Here is a 27908-nt window from a genome sequence, read left to right as displayed (position 1 = left end):
GTACTCACCGAGTCCCCGCTTCCAAGCCCATCTGTCTCCCCTATGTGGACCAGGCCCACAAAGTACGGGCCAGTCCCTCGCCCGGACGACACAGGGTTACACGTCAAGTGCGGCCCGCTCCGCGTACCCATCGCGCTCCCGTACGAGACTGACACGGCCGGGGAACGCTCCCAGATCGCCGCCGTGTAGCCTTCCGCCGCCGGGTTCGACGAGGGAGCCAGGGCACGCAAGGCGGCCTATAGCCTATAGGGAGAGTAGGTCGTGGATTTTCGGGGATGCGGCCCAGAGGCGCGGCAACGTCGTGGGTTGTGGGGCGGACGCGCATCTCTACGACGACCTGGACGCCGCCGCCATCCCGGCGCTCCTCGGCTCCTGCTTCGACGGCGATAACGTCGATGCTCAAGCCTGTACCAGCTCCACTACGCCGCGAAGTAAGCTCATCCCCCCTCCCTGCCAGCCAAATCCTAACTAGACTAGTAGAGTGCCCGTAGGCTCATAATATGATCAAGTAGACACAAATTGATGGTCAATTTTAATAACCGTCTCACAAAGAAGTTATTATCTTGATTGATATTTTTTCAAATTGACCCTGTTTATTATTTACTCCCTTTCGTCCATTGATTTGAAGACAATCAGAGTCACCTTGTAGCTTCATATCGTGTAGCATCAACTCGTGGAGACGCCTTTCATGATTATGGTACCACCCATGTTCCCAGTTCAATCATCAATTATTCATCCAAGGCTCAAAGTTATAGACATGTGTGGATTAGATGTTCTAAATACATTGTACGGTCTCATCCATCGAATATGAACATTTTTTTACTTATAACACCACAAAATAGAAAACATGACTTGCCACTCATGGATGGTGAAGTCGGTGATATTTGCAGAATATGGTGAGGGTTGGCAGCACAAACGAACTCCTCCATGCTCTAAAGATATTGTAGGGTTTCATATGTACAAAAAGGACACCATCGGTACTCTGCAAAAGTACCAAAATACATGCGAGAGTCTGAGTGCAACTTCATGTTAGTAGTCGCTGAGAGTAGCATGTATTATTGCAGTGCTCGAGATGAAACTACTCCTAGTTGAACATTCACACAAAAGGGACATGTTATAGACGACACATGCCATTCCTTGTAAATTTCTGGAAAACGTAAACAGAAAGCAAAGCACAAGCAAAACTGACTTGTATTTTATTAAGTGCACATACTGTAGTTGTGCTTCTAAACAGGTTTTAGCTATTACTACCAATTTTTCTTAAAGATCATCTTGTGAATCAGCTAGTCGTGGTTACTCGTTAAAGCCCGCAATATCTTCATCTATGTACCTCCTCGGTCCAAGCTCGCAATAGCTCTTTCCACCACCACCACCACCATCCACTCACACACTTTGAATTTCAAACACGTAATGGTGCAGTTGTGTTATATTTCACATCATGCATGTGTTAGTAAGGTGGGCCCACAGTTTTTGTTGTGTCATGGTAAACTTCTCTCTCCCTCCCTCTCTTTTGCAATGATATAATCAACCCCCCCCCTCCCCCCCTCTGAATCAGTTCAACCATCGACACAATTATGAGCATGAAAACAATTTAAAACTTCTGTAGAAAACACAAGGTAATTGTTGTATCTTTGCCATTGGTAGCATTAATACTTGAGGCTTCAGGACACTCTAGGTTGAAGAGGAGGGCAGATAAGGCAGCAGGAGAAGACCGGGCAGCTCGAACTAGTAGTTGAACCCGACAAATTCAGCAATCCCAATTTCACATAGAGATGTAGTTACATATAAATAAAACCAGTTCCAAACCTAGTACTGAGAACCATCATACAAAAGCTTATGCAATTACATCATTAGCGGACATTATTAGCACATAGGGGATTTTGTTAGTTGGTACTCAGTGCTCACCAATGTATGATGCACTTGTCAAAGCTGTTCTTGCGTAGACGGCCACCGCCCTTGGTAATCTTGTCTCCAGCTCGCTCCCTGTTATTTGCATGCTCAGACGACCACCACCAGGGTTGTCTGTATAATGCAGCCAGGGAAACTAACATGCGCGGACAATTTGTAAGAATGCACCTTCGCATTCACAGAATCACAGATCTAATTACAAACTATTTTTTCTTGCATTCCATCAACTTTAATTCCTGTTTGTTTAAACAAGCAAATGTAGGGGAGATCATCAGACCAAATATCTTAAATATCTAGATGACAAACAGAAGCTATAAGAGGCTGGAACTGATGTACAACAATCCTTTTATGCCCAGCTCAAATAAAATATGTATCCATAGTTTGATTCTGCTATATCATGTAATATTTTATTCAATGTCTCGTGGAACTGGCCCTGTCTGCTAGATGCAACAAATGACAATAGTTTTTGTGGTTCCTTTTTAACATGCAAAAAATAGTAACATACTGAATTGATGATTGTCTATCGGCATGGAGCCAAACATTTTATTATCTCCTGTAGTACATAGATGATGTGATTTCCACTAATATTTTTAGTCAGCTCGATTTCCAGTAATATTTTTGCCTTTTTAGTCAGCTCTAAACGTTATTAATTTGTTACTTATGTACTGACATTATTGTCCCATTTTATGTTGTCCACATGAAGGTTCTTCTCACTCAACAGATCTGCATCTATCAATAATATAATGAGTTGTTGTTTTGTTTCCAGGCCATGGTTCTTCCATCCCACACTTATCTTCTCAAGGAAACACACATCAGTATTCTTCATATGGTGGTGGATACTAGAGTGGTAGTACAACAAAAAGGATTGATATCCCAAATGGAAGGTATGCTACTTGGGAGTTTACTCGTTTGGTTTTTGCATTCTTGCAGTTGATACAAGGTTGCATGAAGTGCAGTTTTTTTTTTGCTCTGCTAACTGATAATGTTTGTAACCTCTTTTAGGTTGGTGTTATCATTGGAAATGCTGGAGAAACTATAAAGCATATCCAACTTTAGTCAGGGGCAAAGATAAGTAACAAGGGACATGGATGTTCAACCCGGATCACGGACAAGATTGGCTGATCTTTTGGGCACCCTGACCAGATAAGCAGAGCTGAGCAGTTGATAAGTGATGTTTTTGCAGAGGTACTGTGATATCTTTTTTATGGTCAGGACTTCACATTTAGTTGTGCATCCATTTATTCAACCATACTTGTCATGTGACCTTCTGCAGGCTGATGCTGGCTCATTTGGCACTATCTCTAGTTGTGTTGAGCAATTCTAGATGCAAATTGCTAACAACAAGGTAAGCTGGCTGCTTTCTTGACGAGATAGTCAAAGATGTTCGATAGATTATGAAAATTTATGTCTAGTAAATGAGCATGGTGGTTATTATATTGGTGGATAAATGGATCTTTAATAAACTTGAAGCAATTTGGATTTAGTTAGGTGATTATGATCTTGCACCAAATTTCATGGTGGATTATGAGATTTTGATGCATTTATTTAGTTCATTGTGATCTTGAGGAGATAGTCAAAGATGTTCGGTGGATTAATTAATCTTGGACAATTTGGATTTAGTTAGGTGATTGTGATATTGAACCATATTTATGATAAATTATGAGATTTTAGGTGGATTTAGTTACGTGATTTAATCTTGAGAAGATAGTAAAAAATGTTTTGTGGATTATGAGATTTTAGGTATGGTAGATGAGCGTGTTGATTATTATATTGGTGGATAAATAGATCTTTAATTTTGTTTGGAACATTTTTGATTTAGTTAAGTGATTGCGATCTTAAACCAAATTTCACGGTGGATTATGAGGTTTTGATTGGATTTAGTTAGGTGATTGTGATCTTGACGAGCTCGTAAAAGATGTTCGGTGGGTTATGTGAATTTAGGTCTAGTAGGTGAGCATGGTGGTTATTTTATTGGTGAATAATAAATTTTTAATAAACTTGAGAAATTTTGGATTTAGTTAGGCGATTGTGATCTCGAACCAAATTTCATGGTGGATTACGAGATTTTAGAAAGATTTAGTCGGTTGATTGTGATCTTGAGGAAATACTCAAAGATATTCGATGGATTGATTAATCTTGAACAATTTGGATTTATTAGGCTATTGTGATATTGAACCGAATTTCACAATGATTTATGTGATTTTAGGTGGATTTAGTTAAGTTATTATGATCTTGGGAAGATGGTCAAAGATGTTGGGTGGATTTTAAGATTTTATGTCTAGTATGTGAGCATGATGACTATTATATTGGTGGATAAACAAACCTTTAATTTAGTTTGAAACAATTTGAATTTAGTTTGGTGATTTTGATCTTTTAACCAAATTCGCGGTGGATTTTGATGTTTGGGTTGGATTTAGTTAGGTGATTGTGATCTTGATGAGGTAGTCAAAGATGTTTGATGGATTATGTAAGAATTTATGTCTAGTAGTGAGCATGGTGGTTGTTATATTGGTGGATAAATGGATATTTAGTAAACTTGGAGTAATTTGGATTTAGTTAGGCGGGTGTGATCTTGAACCAAATTTCATGGTAATTACGAAATTTTTAAATGGATTTAATTAGTTAATTGAGATCTTGAGGAGATAGTCAAAGATGTTCGTTGGATTAATTAATCGTGAACAATTTGGACTTAGTTCGGTGATTGTGACATTGAACCAAATTTGTCGGTGATTTATTTGATTGTGGGTGGATTTAGTTAGGTGATTGTGTCTTAAGAAGATAGTTAAAATGTGTGGTGGATTATGAGAATTTAGGTATGTTAAATGAGCATATCTTATGGGAAATGATTCCCTTCAACCGACATATCTTATGCGAGCGTCCACCACCTCCATGTCTGTTAGATGGGCTTCATTAGACAGTCTGGAGCAACTGGTCCATTGTTTTAGAAAGAGATTCTGCAACTAGCCCCTTTTTGCAAATCGACGAAGAGCTAAATCTCCAGGGGCTAGATCCCGCAACATGACTTATGTTGCAAAACAAATCCCACAACACGACGCATTCTGCAAAAAAAATCTGCAACACAACCCATGTTGCAAAACAAATACCACAAACACAACCTAGTTTGCCCAAAAAAAAGCAACATAACCTCTGTTGCAAATGTCTCCGCAACAAGACATCTGTTGTTAAAAATATCCACCGGCTAACGTGTAGCAGCCCCCTTATTATATTGGTGCATAAACAAATCTTTAATTTAGTTTGGAACAATTTGGATTTAGTTAGGTGATTGTGATCTTTCAACCAAATTCATGGTGTTTTGCGGTTTGTTGGATTTAGTTAGGTGACAGTGATCTTGACGAGAAAGTCAAAGATGTTTGGTGAATTATGTTAATTTTGTTCTAGTAAGTGAGCATGGTGGTTATTATATTGGTGGATAAATGGATCTTTAGTAAACATGGAGCAATTTGGATTTAGTTAGGCGATTGTGATCTTGAAAAAAAATTCACGGTGGATTACGAGATTTTCAATGGATTTAGTTAGTAGATTGTGATCTTAGGGAGATGTCAAAGATGTTCAGTGGATTAATTAATCTTGAACAATTTGGATTTAGTTAGGTGATTGTGATATTGAACTAACTCCGCCTATGGTGTCTCAACATAGCCGGTCCAAGCCCTGGTAAAGGAGGAGGGTTGTGATAGGCTGGCGAGCCAACATAAAAACTCAGCCACTCTTATGGAGATGAAACCCAAAAGATTTTTGTTGGGACGTAACCCTCTCAGCGGCGTGCCACATCGGAACCTGGGGTGGTGTCAAATGGGCAAGGGCCAGGTTGTCACCCCTCCGATGGCACGCCGTATCTTGATCTGGATATGGTGGCAAGTGAGCGAGGATCGGGTCGTCGCATCCTTAGTGGCGCGCTACATCGGCACCCTGATGTAGTGGAAAATGAGCAAGGGTCTTCGCATTTGACTCGACGAGTGCGAAGGGTAAGGAAGCTAGCCGAGCCTAGGAGGATCTGCTTAGGTACCTGGAACATAGGGTCTCTGACAGGGAAGCTTCGAGAGCTAGTTGATGCAGCGGTGAGGAGAAGTGTTGATATCTTTTGCGTCCAAGAAACCAAATGGAGAGGACAGAAGGTGAAGGAGGTGGAGGATACCGGCTTCAAGTTGTGGTACACGGGGACAGTTACAAACAGAAATGGCGTAGGCATCTTGATCAACAAGATTCTCAAGTATGGAGTGGTAGACGTCAAGAGATGTGGGGGCATGATTATCCTGGTCAAGCTGTTAGTTGGGGACTTAGTTCTCAATGTTATCAGCGCATATGCCTCGCAAGTAGGCCACAATGAGAACACCAAGAGGAAGTTCTGGGAAGGCCTGGAGGACATGGTCAGGAGTGTACGGATTGGCGAGAAGCTCTTCATAGGAGGAGACCCTCAATGGCCACGTGGGTACATCTAACATAGGTTTTGAAGGGGTGCATGAGGGCTTTGGCTATGGCATCAGGAATCAAGAAGGAGAAGATGTCTTAAGCTTTGCTCTAGCCTACGACATGATCGTAGCTAACACCCTCTTTAAAAAGAGAGAATCACTTCTAGTTGCTTTTAGTAGTGGTCAACACTCTAGCCAGATTGATTTCATCCTCTCGAGAAGAGAAGATAGGCGTGCGTGCTAGTCAAAGATGTCTGGTGTATTATTTAATCTTCAACAATTTGGATTTAGTTAGGTGATTGTGATATTGAACCAAATTTCTCCGTGATTTATGAGATTTTAGTTGGATTTAGTTAGGTGATTGTGTCTTGAGAAGATAGTAAAAAATGTTTGGTGGATTATGAGATTTTAGGTCTAAAAGATGAGCATGGTGATTATTATATTGGTGGATAAACATATATGTAGTTTAATTTGGATTTATTTAGGTGATTGTGATTTTCACCTAATTTTACTGTGGATTATAAGGTTTTGGTTGGATTTAGTTAGGTGATTATGATTTTAGCGAGCTAGTAAAAGATGTTCGGTGGCTTATGTGAATTTTGGTTCTAGTAGGTGAGCATGTTGATCATTACATTGGTGGATAAATGGATCTTCAGTAAACATGGAGAAATTTGGATGAGTTAGGCGATTGTGATCTTGAACAAATTTCATGGTGGATTATGAGACTTTCAACAGATTTCGTTGATTGTGATCTTGAGGAGATAGTCAAAGATGTTCGGTGGATTAATTAATCTTGAACAATTTGGATTTGGTTAGGTGATTGTGATATTGAACCAAATTTCTTTGTGATTTATGAGATTTAAGTTGGATTTAGTTAGGTGATTGTGTCTTGAGAATATAATCAAAGATTTTTGGTGGATTATGAGATTTTAGGTGTAATAGATGAGCATGGTGATTATTATATTGGTGGATAAATAGATATTTAATATAGTTGGAACAATTTGGATTTAGTTCGGTGATTGTGATCTTTTTAACCCGATTTTACGATGGATTATAAGGTTTTGGCTGGATTTAGTTAGGTGATTGTAATTTTGACAAACTGGTAAAAGATGTTCGATGGATTATGTGAATTTAGATTTAGTGGGTGAGCATTTTGATTATTATATTGGTGGATAGACATGAGGGCCACGCAAAGTGACTTAAGGCGGTGATGCCACTACTGAAAATAACTAGCAAACAAGGTAATAAAGGTGGAGAGACTAGGGGTAGTGGCATTAGATGGACTTGACATCTTACGTGCCTGTGCACTCTTCTTTCCTCGCTGATCTGGCTTGGTGTCCTTGTTCTGTTTGCGGGTTTTGTGTCACGCACTTGATTAAGCATCCCACGTTCTCCTACTGTGCGCCCTTGACCTTGACGATAGGTAGCGCCGTGTTCTTGGGCACGTCTCGTGGGTAAAATCCAGGTATGCGCCGATTGTCTGAGCTCTTGCTCTCCATTGGTGGTGCTTGAGCGTGCGGTTATGGTGGCATCCAGCAAGGGAACACGTGATGTGGGATCAAGACAGCACACATAGCAACCCGCCACCAGGCAACAGATGCCCATCCGGACTTCCAGGGAGCGAAGGTGGACACAAAGGTGGATGTTGAGCTCCATAGCAGTCTCAATCGTGTGTTAATCAATAAGAGCAGCACAAGCAAGAAGATCCTGAATATACTTCTCTTAGGAAATAAAAAAGCCATTAGAGGTAAAAGAAACCTCAATCTCAAGGAAGTAGCGACTTCTTTAGTAAACATGGAGCAATTTGGAATTAGTTAGGCAATTGTGATCTTGAACAAATTTCATGATGGATTATGATTTCGAGATTTCGTTGATTGTGATCTTGAGGAGATAGTCAAAGATGCTCGATGGATTATTTAATCTTGAACAATTTGGATTTAGTTAGGTGATTGTGATATTGAATCAAATTTCTTTGTGATTTATGAGATTTTAGTTGGATTTAGTTAGGTGATTGTGTCTTGAGAATATAATCAATTTTTTTGGTGGATTATGAGATTTTAGGTGTAATAGATGAGCATAGTGATTATTATATTGGTGGATAAACAGATGTTTAATTTAGTTTGGAACAATTTGGATTTAGTTCGGTGATTGTGATCTTTCAGCCTAATTTTACGATGGATTATAAGGTTTAGTTAGGAGATTGTAATTTTGACAAGCTAGTAAAAGATGTTTGATGGATTATGTGAATTTAGATCTAGTAGGTGAGCATTTTGCTTATTATATTGGTGGATAGAGATGAGGGCCACACAAGTGACTTAAGGCGATGATGCCACTACTGAAAATAACTAGTAAACAAGGCGATAGAGGTGGAGAGACTGGGGGTAGTGGCAGTAGATGGACTTGACCCAGCATCTTACGTGCCTGTGCACTTTCCGTTCCTCGCTGATCTGGCTTGGTGTCCTTGTCCTGTTTGTGGATTTTGTGTCACGCACTTGATTAAGCATCCCACGTTCTACTGTGCGCCCTTGACCTTGACGATAGGTAGCGCCGTGTTCTCGGGCGCGTCTCGTGGGTAAAATTCAGGTATGCGCCGATTGTCCGAGCTCTTGCTCGCCATTGTTGGTGCTTGAGCGTGCGGTTATGGTGGCATCCAGCAAGGGAACCCGGGATGTGGGATCAAGACAGCACACATAGCAACCCGCCACCAGGCAACGGATGCCCATCCGGACTTTCCAGGGAGCGGAGGTGGACACAAAGGTAGATGTTGAGCTCCATAGCAGTCTCAATAGTGTGCTAATCAATAAGAGCAGCATAAGCAAGAAGATCCTGAATATACTTCTCTTAGGAAATAAAGAAGCCATTAGAGGTAAAAGAAACCTCAATCTCAAGGAAGAAGCGACTTCTTTAGTAAACATGGAGCAATTTGGAATTAGTTAGGCGATTGTGATATTGAACAAATTTCATGATGGATTACGAGATTTTTCAATGGATTTAGTTGATTGTGATCTCGAGGAGATACTTTTTCTTAACAATAGTCAAAGATGTTTGGTGGATTAATTAATCTTGAACTTTGTGATTAATGAGATTTTAGTTGGATTTAGTTAGGTGATTGTGTCTTGAGATGATAATCAAAGATGTTTCGTGGACTATGAGAGGTCTAGTAGACGAGCATGGTGATTATTATATTGGTGGATAAACAGATATTTAATTTAGTTTGGAACAATTTGGATTTAGTTAGGTGATTGTGATCTTTTAACCTAATTTATGGTGGATTATAAGGTTTTGGTTGGATTTAGTTAGTTTATTGTGATTTTAACGAGCTAGTAAAAGATGTTCGGTGGATTATATGAATTTAGGTCTACTAGGTGAGCATGTCAATTATTATATTGGTGGGTAAATTTATCTTTAATAAATTTGGAATAATTTGGATTTACTTAGGCGATTGTGATCTTGAACCAAATTTTATGGTGGATTAGGAGATTTTTGATGGACTAGTTAGTTGATTGTGATCTTGAGATAGTCAAAGATGTTTGGTGGATTAATTAATCTTGAACAATTTGGATTTAGTTAGGTGGTTGTGATACTGAACCAAATTTCACGCTGGATTATGAGATTTTAGTTGGATTTAGTTAGGTGATTGTGTCTTGAGATGATAATCAAAGATGTTTGGTGGATTATGAGATTTTAGGTCTAGTAGATGAGCATGGTGATTACTATATTGGCGAATAAACAGATATTTAATTTAGTTTGGAACAATTTGGATTTAGTTAGATGATTGTGATCTTTTGAGCAATTTTTACGGGGCATTATGAGGTTTTGGTTGGATATAGTTAGGTGATTGGGATCTTGACAAGCTAGTAAAAGATGTTCAGTAGATTATGTGAATTTAGGTCTACTAGTAGGTGAGCACGTTGGTTGTTTTATTGATGGATAAATAAACTTTTAATAAACTTGAAAAAGTTTGAATTTAGTTAGGTGATTGTGATCTTCAACCAAATTTTATGATGGATTATGAGATTTTTTATGGATTAGTTAGTTGATTGTGATCTTGAGGATATAGTCAAAGATGTTCGGTGTATTAATTAATCTTGAAAATTTTGGATTTAGTTAGGTGATTGTGATATTGAACCAAACTTCTCTGTGATTTATGAGATTTTAGTTGGATTTAGTTAGGTGGTTGTGTCTTGAGAAGATAGTCAAAGATGTTTGGTGGATTATGAGATTTTAGGTCTAATAGATGAGCATGGTGATTATTATGTTGGTGGATAAATGAATCTTTAATAAATTTGGAACAATTTGGATTTAGTTAGGCGCCGTGATCTTGAACCAAACTTTATGGTGGATTGTGAGATTTAGTTCGGCTGCGCTCTGACTCTTCGTCGAGGAGCATGCGCAGTGCGGTGGTGCGGTGGCCTCAGAAGGTGGGGCGCCGACACCTGCAGCTTGTGCACAGTGGCGAGTCCACGCATCTCCTGCGCCCCGCAACCTTCTCCTTCCCGGCACAGTAGGAGCAGGAGCAAGGATGCCGAGGCGGTTCAGGTTTGCCTCCACCTCCTCTCTCCCCTCTGCTCTCACTCGTCTCCCTTTTTTGTTTCATTCTGCAGCTTCATTCAAGCATATATTTTAAGTTGCTAGGTATTCCAGGTAGTTAGCTTATTATGGACTAGACCTACATTTGATGTAGAACTCTGATACTAATTTATGTTCTTGTTGCATAGGTGAATAGTGCTTTAGCTTCAATGACCAATTTTATTGCTAAATATTTTTCCCACTGGATGTGTCGAAGAATATACAACTTGGTATGGAGAAGTTTTCTTATGGGGAAATAATGATTCTTCTTTGCAGAACTATTTGGGCTCTCGCAGCTCTATCAGTTGGTTTTGGTTCTCAGATTTTTACATTGCCTTTTTTGCCAAAAAAATTGGATGTATATGAATCTGAGATATGGATCTCAAGTTCACAGCTTTTCTTTTTATCTGCAGTCGCGAGGAAGAGTAGGAAGATCAGGCAGAGAGGGTTTCACATACCTCTTCTACACTGACAAGTCTTCGCTTTCCAGGATTGCCATGGTGAGCTGCTGCTGTAATGCTTTGATTTCCTTTTGTTTTGTCACTGTTAAACTTTGTTCTCTTATTCTGATGCTATGATTTGTGATGACTAGATGAGTTTCGTGGTGAAAAGTCTCTTTTATTTTGTTTACCTACAGATCTTGAATACGCGATTGATAATTTTGCTGGATAGGTTAGAAATCTAAATAATAGACATTTTAAAGGATGTAGTTGTTAAACATGAAAAGCCAAGAAAAATATATAGCTTACTTACAGTGTTGTTTGATCCATCGCTCTGCGGCAGGCTCATTGATGGACTTTTTTTTGGTGAATACGCATTGTTGCGTATCATTTCATTGATAGGGGGGTAGTACAGGGTGCAACTCTAGGGATCATGCGCCGAAGGCGACCCGGAGAGTGCAACATGAGCAGAGGGGAGGGTGCTCAGCCTCGCTACAATAGATCTTAGGTTACAGGAATGATGGATGCTAACTTAGTTGCTCCAGCACGTGCCCACAGGCGGGCCTCGTCTTTGATTGTGCGAGCAAGATCATCATTTGAGGGCCAGGCATTATCGAAGACAGCGGCGTTTCGGTGCTTCCAAATGGACCAGGCAGTGAGCGCGACGAGCGAGTTGATCCCTTTGCGAGATGAAGCTGGGGCAGTGTTGTTGGTCTTGCACCACCAGTCGAAGAAGGCGTCGGTGGAGCACGGCGTAGGGATTGGTAGGCGGCACCATGAGAGGATTTCGTGCCAAGTAATCCGGGAGAAGACACACCGGGCAAGTAGGTGGTCCAGGGACTCGAGCTCTTGGCCGCAGAGCTTGTAGAGGGGATCTTGAGGCAATCCATGGCGAGCGCGGCGCTCAGCCGTCCAGCAGCGATCCATCGAGGCGAGCCAGAGAAAGAACTTGGCGCTGTCAGGCGCCCACGATCGCCAGATGAGACGCCAGAATGGGCTGGCGGTCGATCCATGGAACAAGGCTTTGTACGCAGAGCTTGCCGTGTAGATCCCATTGTCGGTCCATTTCCAAGAGATTCTGTCCGGTTCGGCCGAAGGTTGAATGCTTTGGATCCGTCGCCACAAATCGACGTACTCGATCGCAGCAGCAGCGCCCATGGCACCATGGATGTCCCCAATCCAGAGCGAGTTTTGAAGGGCCTCAGAGACGAGGCGTTGGCGCCGCCGCCGGCGCGGCACGAGTGCTACGAGAGCGGGGGCAATCTCGGCGGCCGAAGACCCATTGATCCAGTGGTCGATCCAGAAGCGGCAGGTCCGTCCATCCCCGATGGTCCAGGTGGTGGACGCGCGAAAGAAGTGGCTTGTTTCCTCCTCACGCGGGAGCGGAAGGTGGCTCCATGGGCGGTCCGGATGCCTAATCTTGGACTGAATTTATTGCCTGTTGTCGGTGTGTTTCTTTTATTCTATATTTAGGGGGTTCTAAGCTATTGAATTAGGGAGCATACAATTTATCCGTTTGAGACCCGCTTCACTCTGTTGGCTACTTCAGGGAGCTTTGGATGGTGGTCTTGATATTCCGCACAGTGACAAGAGACTTGCTGGCTTCAAGAAGGATAAGAAGCAGCTGGGCGCTGAGATTCACCGCAAATACATCTATGAAGGTCATGTTGCTGACTACATGAAGGTGAGTTGGATCCATTGCCCTCGTGGTATTATAATGCCATTTCTTCACTCCCTAGGGCTATCGTTGTTGTACACATGAATTCTTTTTGGAAGATATATCTGGGCCTGATTCACTCATATAAAGTATCCTAAAGCAGTGTACTTTGTTCTTATTTCTGAAGCAGCTTACTGAATCTCGTTTTAATTTCTGCCCTACCTTCTTCTCTCTCCTTCTCCCCGTCCTCCTCCCATCACCACTTGTCAATCCCTTTTTCCAGATCTCTCTTATTCTCTCTCATGCACTCCCCTGCTGGTGAACAGAGAGGGACGAATCCGGCCACCAGGGCAAAAGATCAGGGTGGATCCAAGCCATCACCGCCTCTCCCTTACAACCAGGTGATAATTGGGTGGGAGCAAAAAGGAGAGCAGGCAATGACCCTCTTCAAATTTGGCTTCGATAAGGAGAGCAGGCAATGACCCTCTTTCAGTTTGGCGTCGGTAAGGCCAGAATGACATGCCTAGGCTCCTGGTGATATCCTACTCCACTCGGTTTTTTCTTCCATGCCTAGACAGCTCTATCTTTTTTTTAGTTTAAACCCGTCTAAATTTCTGTCATATAAAATCTTATGAAACAATGTGCTACTATTATTGTTACTGAACTGTGTCAATCTGTTTCTTTTTTGAAGTGGGAAGGGATGAATTGAACAAGGAGGTAGGACGACGTGTTTGTTCTTCAACCATGCCCCTCTGAAACCTAGGTTAGGATTGTCCCCTGTTAAGTGTGTTGTTTTACCTGCTTCTAAATTAGTCATGCACACATGTTCGCCTCTGATACCCAAGTGAGGATTGTCCCTTGTTAAGTGTGTGCTTGTACCTGCTGCTAAATTAATCATGCACTTTCATTTTGGTTGCAGAAAATTGGGGGAAATCATGGCTAGAGCATATGTGAACTTGGCCTCCGGTCATTTTAGTCAGGTATCTGGTTTTGCTTGGGAGAGTATCATGTGTTTCCCATTTGTTTATTTAAATCATTTGTATCTAATTCTTGTGAACTAGATCGTGCTTGGGAGAGTAGCATGTGTTCCCCAGCAAGCATGTTGCTTGCTGATTTTAGATTATTGATTTAGTTACATACATAGACCTTTTGGACGGTTGGCTTGGCTGTTTGGATCTGTTTTTATGCAGGGAAAACCGTATTCCAATCATAAAACTGATACAACGGGCACACTAATATGACTGCTGTACTTTGAATTCGACCATTTGATTATTCAGGAGATATGTGTCAAAAGAAGAAAAAAAGGTGTGAACCATTTGATCGCTGGGTAGATGTGTGTCAAGGAAATAAAACAGACAACATGTTTGTTCCTTTGGATATATGCTGTCAAACAGAAAATTCTTTTAATTTATAGGGGCGAAAGAATTGTTGTTTGAGTTATAAGTCTTACACCTACTCGCTTTCGATGTTCAGTTCACTAATTCCCTGCTCTTTCCTTAATTTCCCCCTTCTAGATTATGCTTCACTGTCAACTATCTGCTGTAGAAGAACCAGAGCTGTCTGGGATGAGGATGTCATCCTGCCAGCTTGCCGACGACGACAACAAAGAAAATAGGTTGGCCAAGCTGCTAGGACAAATATGAAGACTAACTGGTGAGTAGTGTAAGTGAACATTGTTTGCTGTTTTTCTTTCCGGTGTGGGTTTACTAAACTTTCTATGTATGAATTTCCCCTCATATTTTCTTCCTGGGTTGATAAAAACTGAACAATATAATTAAATCTCTCGTGTCCAATACTCGCTTCAATGTAGGACGACTACATAGTCAAGGATAGTTCTAACTGTTAGAGTTATAATATAGGTCATGTACCCCTTTGTATTTATCCTGTTGTATAAGGGGTTTTCTGCATATGTTCCACACCTGTACATGTATATATATCGGCCTATGGCCTCATGGGAATACAAGTTGCTTATTCCTAACATGGTATTAGAGCTAGGTCAATTTTTTCCACGCTGCAACTCGTGCTATTGATCCGTCTCGATCAAGTCCGGCTCGTCTTCTCTCCCGCTCGAAGGCTCCCCCCGCTCGAAGCCGCTCCTCGCTCCCTCCCGCTCGAAGCCGCCGTCGCTGCAACTGCTTCCGGACCGCCCCGACGACTGGACGCAGTTCAGGCAGGAGACCACGATCCGGTGCCGCCCGCTCGCCAGACCCGCTGTGCCGAGAGGTTCCTGCAGCACGGCCTCGGCCTCGAGGTAGCGGCAGATCCGCTCGACGACCTCCCTCCCCTTGGCGCTGTTCTGCATCTGATCGAATCCAAGGTTCTGCTCGCTCTGTGCTGCGGTTGGGCGCGATCCACCTTCCGCTCCCCAACCGGCCTCGTTCCCTGCTGATTGACGCCTCCCGCCGTTGCCCTTGATTGCTCGGCCTGACTGCCTCGATCGATTTCTCTGCCCAGATCGAGCATCCCGTTCCCGATTGGAAGGTCTGATCTCTGCTAAAAAAAATGTCTGCTGCATTGGGCTATGTAGTTGTCCCTCGCTGTCCGGTGATCTTCGATGGTACTAACTACACCGAGTTCGCTGGCTTCATGCGCATTCACATGCGTGGCATTCGTCTCTGGGGTGTTCTTTCTGGCGAGGTCTGCTGTCCGCCGCGTCCGGTTCCTCCAGTGGCCCCTACTCCGCCGACTCCACTGGTTCTTCCTACGGACGCTAATCAGGCCGCCAAGGATGTGGCTAAGCTTGCTGATGAGGCTGCTGATCGTGCCTATGATGAGAGGGTTTTGGCCTATGAGGAGGCTCTTCAGACGTATCATGGTGCTTTGTCTGTTTACACCCAGTGGCTTGATGATGATGCTCGTGCTGCAGCTGTTCTCACTGCTAGTGTTCTGCCTCAGTTTGCTTCTGAGTTTCTGGGCCTTCCTACTGTCTTTCAGATGTGGACCTGTCTTCGTCAGCGCTATGAGCCCTCTGGTGATGCCTTATACCTTTCTGTGGTTCGTCAGGAGCATGCTCTTCAGCAGGGTGACTCTACTGTTGATGACTTTTATGCACAGACTTCTGCTATCTGGCGCCAGCTTGATTCTCTCCGCAGTGCTGGTTGTCGTACTTGCCCCTGCTGCCAGGCTGTCCAGGCCAATTTGGAGTTTCATCGCGTCTACGAGTTCCTGTCTCGGCTCCGTAAGGAGTTTGAGCCCCGGCGTGCTCAGTTGTTTGCTCGTGGCCGTATTTCTCTCATGGAGGCGCTTTCGGAGATTCGTGCTGAGGAGACTCGCTTACGTGGTGCTGGTTTGCTGGAGGCTCCCTCTGTGCTCGCTACTCGGGCTTCTTCCACTCCACCTACTGCACCGACTCATTCTCGCTCCAGTGCTCCGCCGCTCTTACCCACTCCTTCTGGCGGCTCAGGTCGCCCCCGTCCACATTGTGACTACTGCAACAATGATGGTCATATTGAGTCCCAGTGCTACACAAAGCGGAAACACCTGCGCAAGGCGCGATCATCCTCCTCAGGGACTTCGTCATCTCCCTCGCCAGCTTCAGCCATTGCTTTGACTGAGCAGGATATTCTGAGACTTAAGCGTCTGCTCGCGGCTTCAGGTTCTTCCTCGACGGGTATTGCTGGTTCTGTGATTGATGCTTCCCGCACTGAGCACCCGCCCTCTACACAGTCAGGTACATCCCCATGGGTTCTGGACTCTAGAGCTTCTTTTCATATGTCTTCTCATTCTTCCGCTTTGTCTTCTCTTCGATCGCTGGATTCTCCTGTTCATGTCTTCACTGCTGATGGTACTCCACTTTCTGTTGCTAGTAGAGGCCATCTTTCCACTCCTTCTTATTCTGTTCCTGATGTTGCTCATGTTCCTCGACTTACCATGAATCTGTTTTCTGCTGGTCAACTTACTGATTCTGGTTGTCGTGTCATCCTTGATGTTGACTCTTGTTCTGTCCAGGATCGTCGCACGCACACTCTGGTTGGGGCTGGCCCTCGCCGCCGTGATTCTCAGGGTCTTTGGGAGTTGGACTGGCTTCATGTTCCTTCCGCTGCCACCACCATCGCCAGTCCCTCCGCTGCTGTCGCCTCTGTTACTGGTTCCTTCAAGCAGTGGCATCATCGACTTGGTCATCTGTGTGGTTCTCGATTATCGTCTTTAGTTCGTCGAGGTCTTCTGGGGTCTGTCTCAGGAGATGTCTTTTTAGAGTGTCAGGGTTGTCGTCTTGGCAAGCAGATTCAGTTACCATATTCACATAGTGAGTCAGTGTCTAAGCGTCCTTTCGATTTAGTCCATTCTAATGTATGGGGTCCGGCTCCTTTCGCTTCGAAAGGTGGTCATAAATACTATATTATTTTCATCGATGATTTTTCTCGTTACACATGGCTTTATTTCATGACTTCACGTAGTGAGGTGTTGTCTATTTATAAGCGTTTTGCTGCCATGGTTCATACTCAGTTCTCTTCACCCATTCGTGTTTTTCGTGCTGACTCCGCTGGCGAGTATATCTCTAAGATGTTGCGTGGTGTTCTTGCTGAGCAGGGTACTCTTGCCCAGTTCTTTTGTCCTGGTGCTCATGCTTAGAATGGCGTGTCTGAGCGCAAGCATCGTCACCTTCTTGAGACGGCTCGTGCTATGATGATCGCCGCCTCTCTTCCGCCTCATTTTTGGGCCGAGGCTATCTCCACTTCCGCCTATCTCATCAACCTTCAGCCGTCCGCTGCTTTGCAGGGTGGTGTTCCTTTTGAGCGTCTTTTTGATCGTTCTCCCGATTATTCGATGCTTCGCTTGTTTGGTTGTGTTTGCTATGTTCTTCTTGCCCCTCGCGAACGCACCAAACTGACCGCTCAGTCTGTTGAGTGTGTCTTCTTAGGCTACAGTGATGAGCATAAGGGCTATCGTTGTTGGGATCCTATCGGTCGTCGGATGCGTATCTCTCGAGACGTGACTTTTGATGAGTCTCGTCCTTTCTACCCACGCCCATCTTCCTCGTCTTTTTCAGTGGAGGATATCTCTTTCCTCACTTTTCCTGACTCACCTATCACCCCCGTCGCGCCTGTGCCTATTCGTTCCACTCCCTCTGCTTCTCCACCCCTCGTCGATTCGCCGCCACCGTCTTCCCCGGTCTCCTCACCTAGCATGTCACTGGATTCTACACCTTCATCTCCGGTGACTTCTTCGTCGCCACCCCCCGATTCTACCTTGGCGATTCCTCCTTCTCTTATTCCATCTTTGCCTCAGCATTACACTCGTCGTTCACGACCTGTGGATGCTTCCTTGGATGAGTCGTCCTCTTCCTCTCAGCCTACTTATGGCTTGCGTTCTCGTCCTCGTCCGCCTATTGATCGCTTTGGATTTCCCACCGCAGGTGCTGCTGTTCTTGAGCCGACTTCTTACCGTCAGGCTGTTATTCATCCTGAATGGCAGTTTGCGATGGCAGAGGAGATTGCTGCTCTTGAACGCACTGGTACCTGGGATCTTGTTTCTCTTCCTCCCGGAGTCCGTCCCATCACTTGTAAGTGGGTCTACAAGGTTAAGACTCGCTCCGATGGTTCTCTTGAGCGTCACAAAGCTCGTCTCGTGGCTCGTGGTTTTCAGCAGGAGCATGGTCGTGACTATGACGAGACTTTTGCTCCTGTGGCCCATATGACCACTATTCATACACTTCTTGCCGTTGCCTCTGCACGCCACTGGTCTATATCTCAGCTTGATGTTAAGAATGCCTTTCTTAATGGTGAGCTGCGTGAGGAGGTGTACATGCAGCCACCACCTGGGTATTCTATTCCTGATGGCATGGTGTGTCGTCTTCGTCGCTCTCTCTATGGCCCTAAGAAAGCCCCTCGCGCCTGGTTTGAGCGTTTTGCCTCTGTGGTCACTACTGCTGGTTTTTCAGCAAGTGCTCATGATCCAGCATTGTTTATTCACCTTTCTTCTCGTGGCCGGACTCTTCTTCTTCTCTATGTTGATGATATGGTCATCACTGGGGATGACCCTGAATATATTGCCTTTGTAAAGGCCCGTCTTAGTGAGCAGTTTCTTATGTCTGATCTTGGACCTCTTCGCTACTTTCTTGGGATTGAAGTCTCTTCTACCTCTGATGGCTTTTTTATATCCCAGGAAAAGTATATCCAGGATCTTCTTGCTCGTGCTGCTCTTACTGACGAGCGCATTGTTGAGACTCCTATGGAGCTCAATGTTCACCTCCGTGCTACTGATGGTGATCCTCTCCCTGACCCGACGCGTTATCGTCATCTTGTTGGCAGTCTTGTTTATCTCGCTGTCACTCGTCCGGACATCTCTTATCCGGTTCATGTTCTGAGTCAGTTTGTCTCTGCTCCCACATCGGTTCACTATAGTCATCTCCTTCGTGTTCTCCGATATCTTCGGGGCACGATCTCTCACCGTCTATTCTTCCCTAGCTCCAGTTCTTTACAGCTTCAGGCCTATGCGGATGCTACGTGGGCTAGTGATCCTTCTGATCGCCGTTCACTTTCTGCTTACTGTGTTTTTCTTGGCGGTTCTCTCATTGCCTGGAAGACGAAGAAACAGATTGCAGTTTCCCGTTCGAGTGCTGAGGCTGAGTTGCGAGCCATGGCTCTTTTGACGGCAGAGGTGACTTGGTTACGGTGGTTACTTCAGGATTTTGGTGTTTCTGTCACTACACCGACTCTGCTCTTATCTGACAGTACAGGTGCTATTAGCATTGCGCGCGATCCTGTGAAGCATGAGCTCACCAAGCATATTGGTGTTGATGCTTTCTATGTGCGCGCTGCTGTGCAGGATCAGGTTATTGCTCTTCAGTATGTGCCTTCCGAGTTACAGTTGGCGGATTTCCTGACGAAGGCCCAGACTAGAGCACAACATGGCTTTTATCTCTTCAAACTCAGTGTTGTTCCTCCACCATGAGTTTGAGGGGGGGTGTTAGAGTTATAATATAGGTCATGTACCCCTTTGTATTTATCCTGTTGTATAAGGGGTTTTCTGCATATGTTCCACACCTGTACATGTATATATATCGGCCTATGGCCTCATGGGAATACAAGTTGCTTATTCCTAACACTAACAACTGAATCTTATTTATCGAACTTTCTTTATGGTGACCGTGCTTGAATTTCAGCAAATGAAAACCTCTGTAGTTGAACCATTCAAGAAAATGGGCACTGTTACCATTATAGGTGCCAGTGGGAAATTGCAATGCCTAGGTAGCAATATGGCAGTGGTATTGAATCATTTTAATTACCAACTTGGCTATCCTTTTTAGCGCTTTATTGCTGTTTCTAACCCCCTAATGCTTATTTGTGATTTTTTATTGTACATGATGTGTTGTTCTTTAGTTATTGCACTGTTTTCTTGCTGGTTGTGAGGTTGATAATTATTGTCTTCAGCGAGTTCATTGATTTTTTTATCAATGGTAGGATTTCGGGAAAGTTGTTGAATGGTTTGCGAAGCTCATCATGTGATGTGAATGCAATATGATGTCTTCTCAATGATAATGTGCCATGTTCTTTTCCTATTGCAGATACATGGGTTGCAGAAGAGATCCTTAACTGCATGAGGAGATGATCAAATAGAGAAGCACATGCCTATACAATGATTGTTATGACCAGCATATTAGGGGCTTAGCCCAGTGGGTTATGGCCCAAGTATCTTAATCATTATTAGGGGCTTAGCCCAATTATCTTATCGTATTAGGATCGTTTGCTTAGGAGTCAAGTAAACCTCTATATAAGGAGAGGAGATGTATCAATCTAAGGAAGCAAGAAGCAATCAATATTTGCTTGGCTTCCCTTAGGGAGCTGGGAGACCTAAACCCTAGCCGCCTCCTGCCTTCGCCGCCGCTGCTCCCGTTGCAAGGACGGCGCCATGCCGCCGGCCGCCGCACACCAGCCCTCGTCCTTCCCCCTCCTTCCCCTACAACCTACGCCCTAGATCCGGTAGGGCCCTAGCTCCTACCAATTTGTTATCCAGAGACTCGGGCTCGATCATGTCTTCGTCAACGCCAACGCCGCCGCTGCCAATCATCACCACCGCACCGATGACCACCGCCGGTTCCCCAACGCCGCCGGCCCCGGTCACCGTCACCTCCGCTGGTTCTCTCACGCCGCCGGCCCCGGTCACCTCCGCTGCGCCGACAACCGCCGTTTTCACGCCGGAAGAAGTCACCAGCATCTTGCGGGATCTCGTGACGGCCGTCCAGGGCATCCATCTGTACCTGGCCGGACCGCACGCACCTCCGCCGGCTGCGACTACCGCCGCCTACGGCCACCCCGCGCTGCCGAGGCCGTCCCAGGGTGCGCCTGCAATTGGCAGGCCACCGCTGCTGCCGTTCTAGACGGGGCACCCCAGCGGGCCGCCTCTACCGCTGCTGCACCTGCCCTGGTACTCGGTACCCGCGGCGATCGTCGGGGCCCATCCGTCGCTCCAGCCTCCGCCCACCCCAGCACCGTCCTGGCCGCAGTGGCCCGCGCTGGTTCTCGCGGCGCTACCCGCGCCTCCCGCGCCCGCCCCAGCGGTGCAGTGGCCGCACTGGCCCGCGCCGCCCCCAGCCGCGCCAACCGCGCCGCCCGCGCCGGTCCAGCTCCCACCGGCGCCGCCCAGCTCCGGACTGGGCCAGTCCACACCGGGAGGCCTCCCGATCCAGCAGGTCCGGTTTCCGTCGTCACCGTCCCCGGACCCACCGGTACCCACGCTGCAGTCTGGGGCCTTGTCCGGCTCCGCGGGGGCCTACGATGGCCTCCCCACCGTTGACCGGGCGCCGTAATCATCACTGCTCCGCACCGCCGAGCCGGTCGGCCATGGCGCGCCGACCCAGACGCCACCACGGTTCGCCAGGATCGACTTCGCCACTTATGACGGCACGGAGGACCCGCTTAACTGGCTCAACCAGTGTGAGCAGTTTTTTCGTGGCCAGCGCATGCTCGCGTCGGAGCGCACTTGGCTGGCATCCTACCACCTCCGCGGTGCAGCCCAGACCTGGTACTACGCCCTCGAGCAGGACGAGGGCAGCATGCCCCCTTGGGAGCGCTTCCGCGAGCTCTGCCTCCTTCGTTTTGGGCCCCCGATCCGCGGGAGCCGCCTGGTAGAGCTAGGCCGCCTTCCCTTCACCTCCACGGTTCAAGACTTCGCCGACCGTTTCCAGGCCCTGGCATGCCACGCGTCGGGCGTGACGGCGCAACAGCAGGCCGACCTCTTTGTTGGTGGACTTCCGGATCACATCCGCGTGGACGTGGAGCTCCGGGGACCCCAGGATCTCCAGACGGTCATGTACTACGCCTGCGCGTTTGAGCGCCGCGCGGTGGCCGTCCAGCAGGAATCACCGTCCCGGGCCGCTGGGTCGATACCCTGGCCAGATCTCGCGCAGGGTCAGCCTGCTCAGGCTTCCGCGACACCTCTCGCCGCGACCGCGGCGCGCCCGTTCCGCCGGCTCACCTCGGCTGAGCTACTCGAGCGTCGCCGCCAAGGGTTATGCTTCAACTGCGACGAGCCCTACACGCCCAGCCACGCCTGCCCGCGACTCTTCTACCTGGAGGTTGCAGACTACATTCCGGAGGACGCCGTCGCCGCCGACCTTGCCGCCCCAGCTGTCGCGAAGGTGTTTGACGCTGGTTGATCACCTCGAGGAGTTCAGCAAGCGCTTCCCCACCTTACAGCTCGAGGACGAGCTGTTTGTGCAGGCGGGGAGAAGTGTTATGACCAGCATATTAGGGGCTTAGCCCAGTGGGTTATGGCCCAAGTATCTTAATCATTATTAGGGGCTTAGCCCAATTATCTTATCGTATTAGGATCGTTTGCTTAGGAGTCAAGTAAACCTCTCTATATAAGGAGAGGAGATGTATCAATCTAAGGAAGCAAGAAGCAATCAATATTTGCTCGGCTTCCCTTAGGGAGCCGGGAGACCTAAACCCTAGCCGCCTCCTGCCTTCGCCGCCGCTGCTCCCGTCGCAAGGACGGTGCCACGCCGTCGGCCGCCGCGCACCAGCCCTCGTCCTTCCCCCTCCTTCCCCCTCCTTCCCCTACAACCTACGCCCTAGATCCGGTAGGGCCCTAGCTCCTACCAATGATCCTTGTGTTTGCAATGTTTGGGATGTCAAGCATGCCCGTTATTTGGACTTAAGCGATGCATTTGAATGTTGATGTTAAAAATCCAGCATTGAAGAGTTTGTTGCCTATTGGCACATCTCATTCAGGTTTACTTTCTACACCTTGAATCTTGATTGGATTTGACCGATCTGGTCGAGGCGGCCGTGGGTGGTTGGCTGCTCTTTTGCCGCGGGGCGGCGCACCTGGTAGGGCCGACGGGTCTGTTCCCTTGATTCATGCTTCGTCCGACTCCCTTTTTCTCTGGTTGGATCCCCCGATTGATATTCTCGGGGCGGGATTTCTTTATGTTCTTCGCCTGACCCGTCGTCCGCTGCGCCTTCTCATGTTGATCGAGGCGGTGTACGAGGCGTCCGCCGTGTTCCGCTGCCCCCCGATCCATCTGGCGGTCCTGGTTGTAGAAGACCATTTCTCTGCTTTCTTCGGGGACACTGTGGGTGTGGTCGGCAATTCTTTCTCTGCGTCCCGTTCTTCATCGTCTGGTCTCCATGTGTTAGAGTACGTAATGGGCCTAATGGGCCTGGTCTGGCGGTATAGCCCGTTAGTCTTAGGGTTAATTAGAGATAAGGGTCGCTTGCTTAGGGGTCAAGTAAAGCCTTGCTTGGGAGTCAAGTAAACCTCTTTATATAAAGAGAGGAGATGTATCAATCTAATCAAGCAAGAATTAAGAAGGAAATCCCTTCCCTCTTGCCCGGCCGTGGGCGAAAAGGCCCCCGGTCGGCCCTCTCGCGCTCTCCTTCTAGCAGCGCCATAACAATTTGGTATCAGCTAGCTTCGGTTCGATCATGTCTTCACCGCCGCCCAACCCGTCTCTCCTGCTGTCATTCGTCACACCCGCCCCCGCCGTCCTCACCCCGGAGGAGGTGTCCGGGGCGTGCGGGACCTAACCCAGGCGGTCCAGGAGATCCGCCTGTTCTTGGCCGGGTCCTACGAGCCGCACCCGGCTGCGCCATCCATTGCCACCACCGCGCCGCTGTGGCAGCCGCCGCACCAGGCGGCCTCCGCCGCGCTCGCCAGGCTGCTGCAGCAGCCGCTGCACCTGCCATCCACCGCCACCACCGCCCCACCCTGGCTGCAGTGGCAGCCGCCGCTCCTGGCGGCCTTCACCATGCCGCCGTGGCTGCCACCGCACCAGGCGACCTTCGTCGCGCCGCCGTGGCAGCCGCCGCACCAGGCGGCCTCCGCCGCGCCGCCGTGGCAGCCGCCGCTCCTGGCGGCCTCCACCATGCCGCCGTGGCTGCCACCGCACCAGGCGACCTTCGTCGCGCCGCCGTGGCAGCCGCCGCACCACGCGGCCTCCGCCGCGCCGCCGTGGCAGCCGCCGTACCAGGCGGCCTCCACCGCGCTTGCCGGGCCGCTGTAGCAGCCGCTGCAGCTGCCATCCACCGCCACCACCGCCCCGCCCTGGCTGCCGTGGCAGCCGCCGCTCATGGCAGCCTCCGCCACACCTGGCGCGACACCGCAGCAGCCGCTGCAGCTGCAGCAGCCACCGCCGGTCAGCTCCGGCCCCGCATCGCCCGCGCCGGCGGGAGTCCCGATCCACCAGGTCCGGTTCCCGCCCTCGCCGTCACCGCTTCCGTCTTGGATCACTACCCGCCACGTGTCGGCGACGGTGAGGCTGCAGGCTGCTGCGCGCGGCCTCCTAGTGCGTCGGCGTGTGCGGGAGATGCGTGGTCTGCAGCTGCCGCTCCTCAAAATTGCCATTCGCTGCGCAAAGGACCTCGATCTCGTCCGCTGCGTCGGGGATCTTGGGCATGCGGTTTCCCCCACGGGCGGTGGGCATGCTGTTTTCTCCGCGGGCAGCGACCTCAAAGTTTGCGACATCGGCGGTTGGGGGGGTGCACCCCTCCTCATCATTCTCCATCGCAAGCCCTCCAACTCTTCCCTGTGCGGTGCAGACCAACAGCCATACACATGCACTCCTTTTCTCCAGGTGGTGTCCATGGGATCCAGGTGGCTGTACACGTGCACGTCCGATGTGCGGATGGTGTCCACTTTTTGTAAAGAGGTCCAAAATAAAGCGTCCCATTCCATTTCAGGTTGAGAGTAATAACACAAGCCGAGATGTAAAAGGCTTGTTTTTAGGTGTTAGGTTTGTGTTGCGTCGAGTCATGGTTATAGGTTGGTTAGGCTGCAGCTCGAGGACAAGTTGCATGTCCAGGTGGGGTGTAGTGTTAGAGTACGTAATGGGCCTGGTCTGGCAGTATAGCCCGTTAGTCTTAGGGTTAATTAGAGATAAGGGTCGCTTGCTTAGGGGTCAAGTAAAGCCTTGCTTGGGAGTCAAGTAAACCTCTTTATATAAAGAGAGGAGATGTATCAATCTAATCAAGCAAGAATTAAGAAGGAAATCCCTTCCCTCTTGCCCGGCCGTGGGCAAAAAGGCCCCCGGCCGGCCCTCTCGCGCCCTCCTTCTAGCAGCGCCATAACACCATGTGCGTGTCGTGGATGCTCCCTCTGTTGGTATAGCTGCTGCTGCAGTTGTTTGCTTCTTTGATTTCATCTACTATATCTATTTTAGTTATCTCTTCTGTATGTTTATGATTTTGTTTTTTGCAGATGGGGCTGTTGATCCTGCTGAAGCGCGGCGCCGTCATCAGGATATTCGTCAGGGAAAGCGTCCTATTCAAGAGAACCCACGTAACAAAAGTACTCCCTCGGCTTCTTCAGGTGGGCCTCTCATTCTCTTTGTTTTTTTGCAATATCTAAATTTTGCATTACTGGCTCATGCTAATCCTTCTCTGTTCTTTTATACTTTCGGCAGAGTTGGCGTCTTGTTCTGTCGTTCTCCAAGGCGACTGCTCTACACCATTGTTTTCATCCAACTATTTCCTTGCCAGTTGCCACAACCCATGGATTCTTTTTCGACCTCTGGACCATCGTTCATCTCTGGTTTTTGATCTATCATGTGCGCCCAGCCGACTCCTTTAGGTATTTTCCGTCTCTTTTTGTCTCTCATGATTTACTCATATATGCTTAGATATCTGCTTCTTCTTCAGTATTTCCCCTGCCGTACGTTGATCCTGTGCGTTTGAATAGGAGGAAGAGAAAGTTTCTTTGGAGGCATCGATCAGGCAAAATTAAAAGTACGTATTTTCTTATTAGCATATTGACCATTTTATTGTTTTCATACTTTCTTCTCTTTGCTTATTTGATTGGTGGCTACGGTTGTGTTTTCAGTTAAAAAACTTGCGTCTCCATTTTCCAAAAATCACATTGATCTGTTGAAAGGTAGTTGCTTCTAGCCTTTTTTTCAGGGACTGATGTTCAGTTCTCAGTTTTCTGTATTAACATTGTAGATTTAAACAGGAATTGTATCGCTTCGTACTCATTTCTTTTTAGAGACAAAAAAAGCCAAAAAAAACATGCTTTCTTACAACGGATATCACAGTCAAATTTTGACGAGTTTTCAAATAATCAACTCAAATTTTTCCTGTAGTTGGGGTCCAACATTGTTGCAAAACTACTGTCTTATTTATTATAGTTGTTAAATTTTAAATTGTTTCTCTTTGGATGGCAGCAACTGTTCGTGGACGTTTGTACTATGGAGGTCCTGAGTATATATGCGGTACCTGCCAGGTTTTATATTGGTTTCAGGAACGTTCTAAGGGTGCTCATGATGGAAGGTTTAACTTGCCAGTTTACAATGGTTGTTACGTTGGGAAAGTTTCGTTACCTAAATTTCCTGATTGGTCTTTTCCACTGAAAGATTTGCTCCGATTTGATGACAACTATATGTGACTGTTTCACAAGTGACTTCATGAGAAGGACTAATAAAGATTCTCACTGAAGGTGATCATGGCATTTCTACTAACGTAACTATTCCCTACATTTTGTCTAAGGAAATCATTGATACACATTCTCCCCAGTCGGTGTAGGCACCACAGGAACATTTTCCCGCGCTGCGCTACTTTCTGGTTCGGGAGGGGTGACTATCACCTCATCAAGTTCCACTTTCCTCCCACTCAATTCTTTCGAGAGAAACTCCTTCTCCAGAAAGGACCCGTTCTTGGCAACAAAGATCTTGCCTTTGGATCTGAGGTAGAAGGTATATCCAATAGTTTCCTTAGGGTATCCTATGAAGACGCATTTTTCCGACTTGGGTTCGAGCTTTTCAGGTTGAAGTTTCTTGACATAAGCATCGCATCCCCAAACTTTTAGAAACGACAGCTTAGGTTTCTTCCCAAACCATAATTCATACGGTGTCGTCTCAACGAATTTTGACGGAGCCCTATTTAAAGTGAATGCGGCAGTCTCTAAAGCATAGCCCCAAAATGAGAGCGGTAAATCAGTAAGAGACATCATAGATCGCACCATATCCAATAGAGTGCGATTACGATGTTCGGACACACCGTTTCTCTGAGGTGTTCCAGGCGGCGTGAGTTGTGAAACTATTCCACATTTCCTTAAGTGTGTACCAAATTCGTGACTTAAATATTCTCCTCCACGATCTGATCGTAAGAATTTTATTTTCCTGTCACGTTGATTCTCAACTTCACTCTGAAATTCCTTGAACTTTTCAAAGGTTTCAGACTTGTGTTTCATTAGGTAGACATACCCATATCTACTTAAATCATCAGTGAGAGTGAGAACATAACGATATCCTCCGCGAGCCTCAACACTCATTGGACCGCACACATCGGTATGTATGATTTCCAATAAGTTGGTTGCTCGCTCCATTGTTCCGGAGAACGGAGTCTTGGTCATCTTACCCATGAGGCATGGTTCGCATGTGTCAAATGATTCGTAATCAAGAGACTCCAAAAGTCCATCTGCATGGAGCTTCTTCATGCGCTTGACACCAATGTGACCAAGGCGGCAGTG

General features: G+C 46.8%; 3 protein-coding genes across 11 annotated transcripts; all 3 read left to right on the top strand.

Moving 5' to 3' along the window:
• LOC120971004 (uncharacterized) lies at window positions 1-26913 on the top strand. Of its 9 annotated transcripts, none has more exons than XM_073497039.1 (17): window positions 1-431; window positions 2675-2792; window positions 2911-3093; window positions 3182-3253; window positions 10692-10874; window positions 11054-11134; window positions 11318-11404; window positions 12894-13028; window positions 13328-13504; window positions 13693-13764; window positions 13921-13981; window positions 14516-14654; window positions 25644-25754; window positions 25849-26015; window positions 26124-26170; window positions 26265-26315; window positions 26605-26913. In XM_073497039.1, the coding sequence occupies exons 4-9, from the start codon at window positions 3233-3235 to the stop codon at window positions 13481-13483; spliced, it is 663 nt and encodes a 220-aa protein (XP_073353140.1). In that variant the 5' UTR covers window positions 1-431; window positions 2675-2792; window positions 2911-3093; window positions 3182-3232; the 3' UTR covers window positions 13484-13504; window positions 13693-13764; window positions 13921-13981; window positions 14516-14654; window positions 25644-25754; window positions 25849-26015; window positions 26124-26170; window positions 26265-26315; window positions 26605-26913. The 9 variants fall into 9 exon arrangements, with proteins under 9 accessions (XP_073353140.1, XP_073353141.1, XP_073353142.1 ...); XM_073497040.1 differs by having other exon boundaries at window positions 26084-26170; XM_073497041.1 differs by lacking the exon at window positions 26265-26315.
• LOC141021431 (uncharacterized) lies at window positions 15600-17271 on the top strand. The gene is made up of 2 exons (XM_073497289.1): window positions 15600-16671; window positions 16950-17271. Exons 1-2 carry the CDS (start codon window positions 15600-15602, stop codon window positions 16994-16996), a joined length of 1119 nt encoding a protein of 372 aa, XP_073353390.1. The 3' UTR covers window positions 16997-17271.
• Window positions 21603-24197, top strand: LOC141021380 (uncharacterized). Its single transcript, XM_073497038.1, has one exon. The coding sequence runs from the start codon at window positions 21904-21906 to the stop codon at window positions 22597-22599; it is 696 nt and encodes a 231-aa protein (XP_073353139.1). The 5' UTR covers window positions 21603-21903; the 3' UTR covers window positions 22600-24197.
• Window positions 26914-27908: the final 995 nt, after the last annotated feature.

The sequence above is a fragment of the Aegilops tauschii genome, chromosome 4 (assembly GCF_002575655.3).
Source record: "Aegilops tauschii subsp. strangulata cultivar AL8/78 chromosome 4, Aet v6.0, whole genome shotgun sequence".
Lineage (NCBI taxonomy): Eukaryota > Viridiplantae > Streptophyta > Magnoliopsida > Poales > Poaceae > Aegilops > Aegilops tauschii.
The sequence above is the reverse complement of the archived record's forward strand: the minus strand, read 5'-3'. Positions and strand labels throughout refer to the sequence as shown.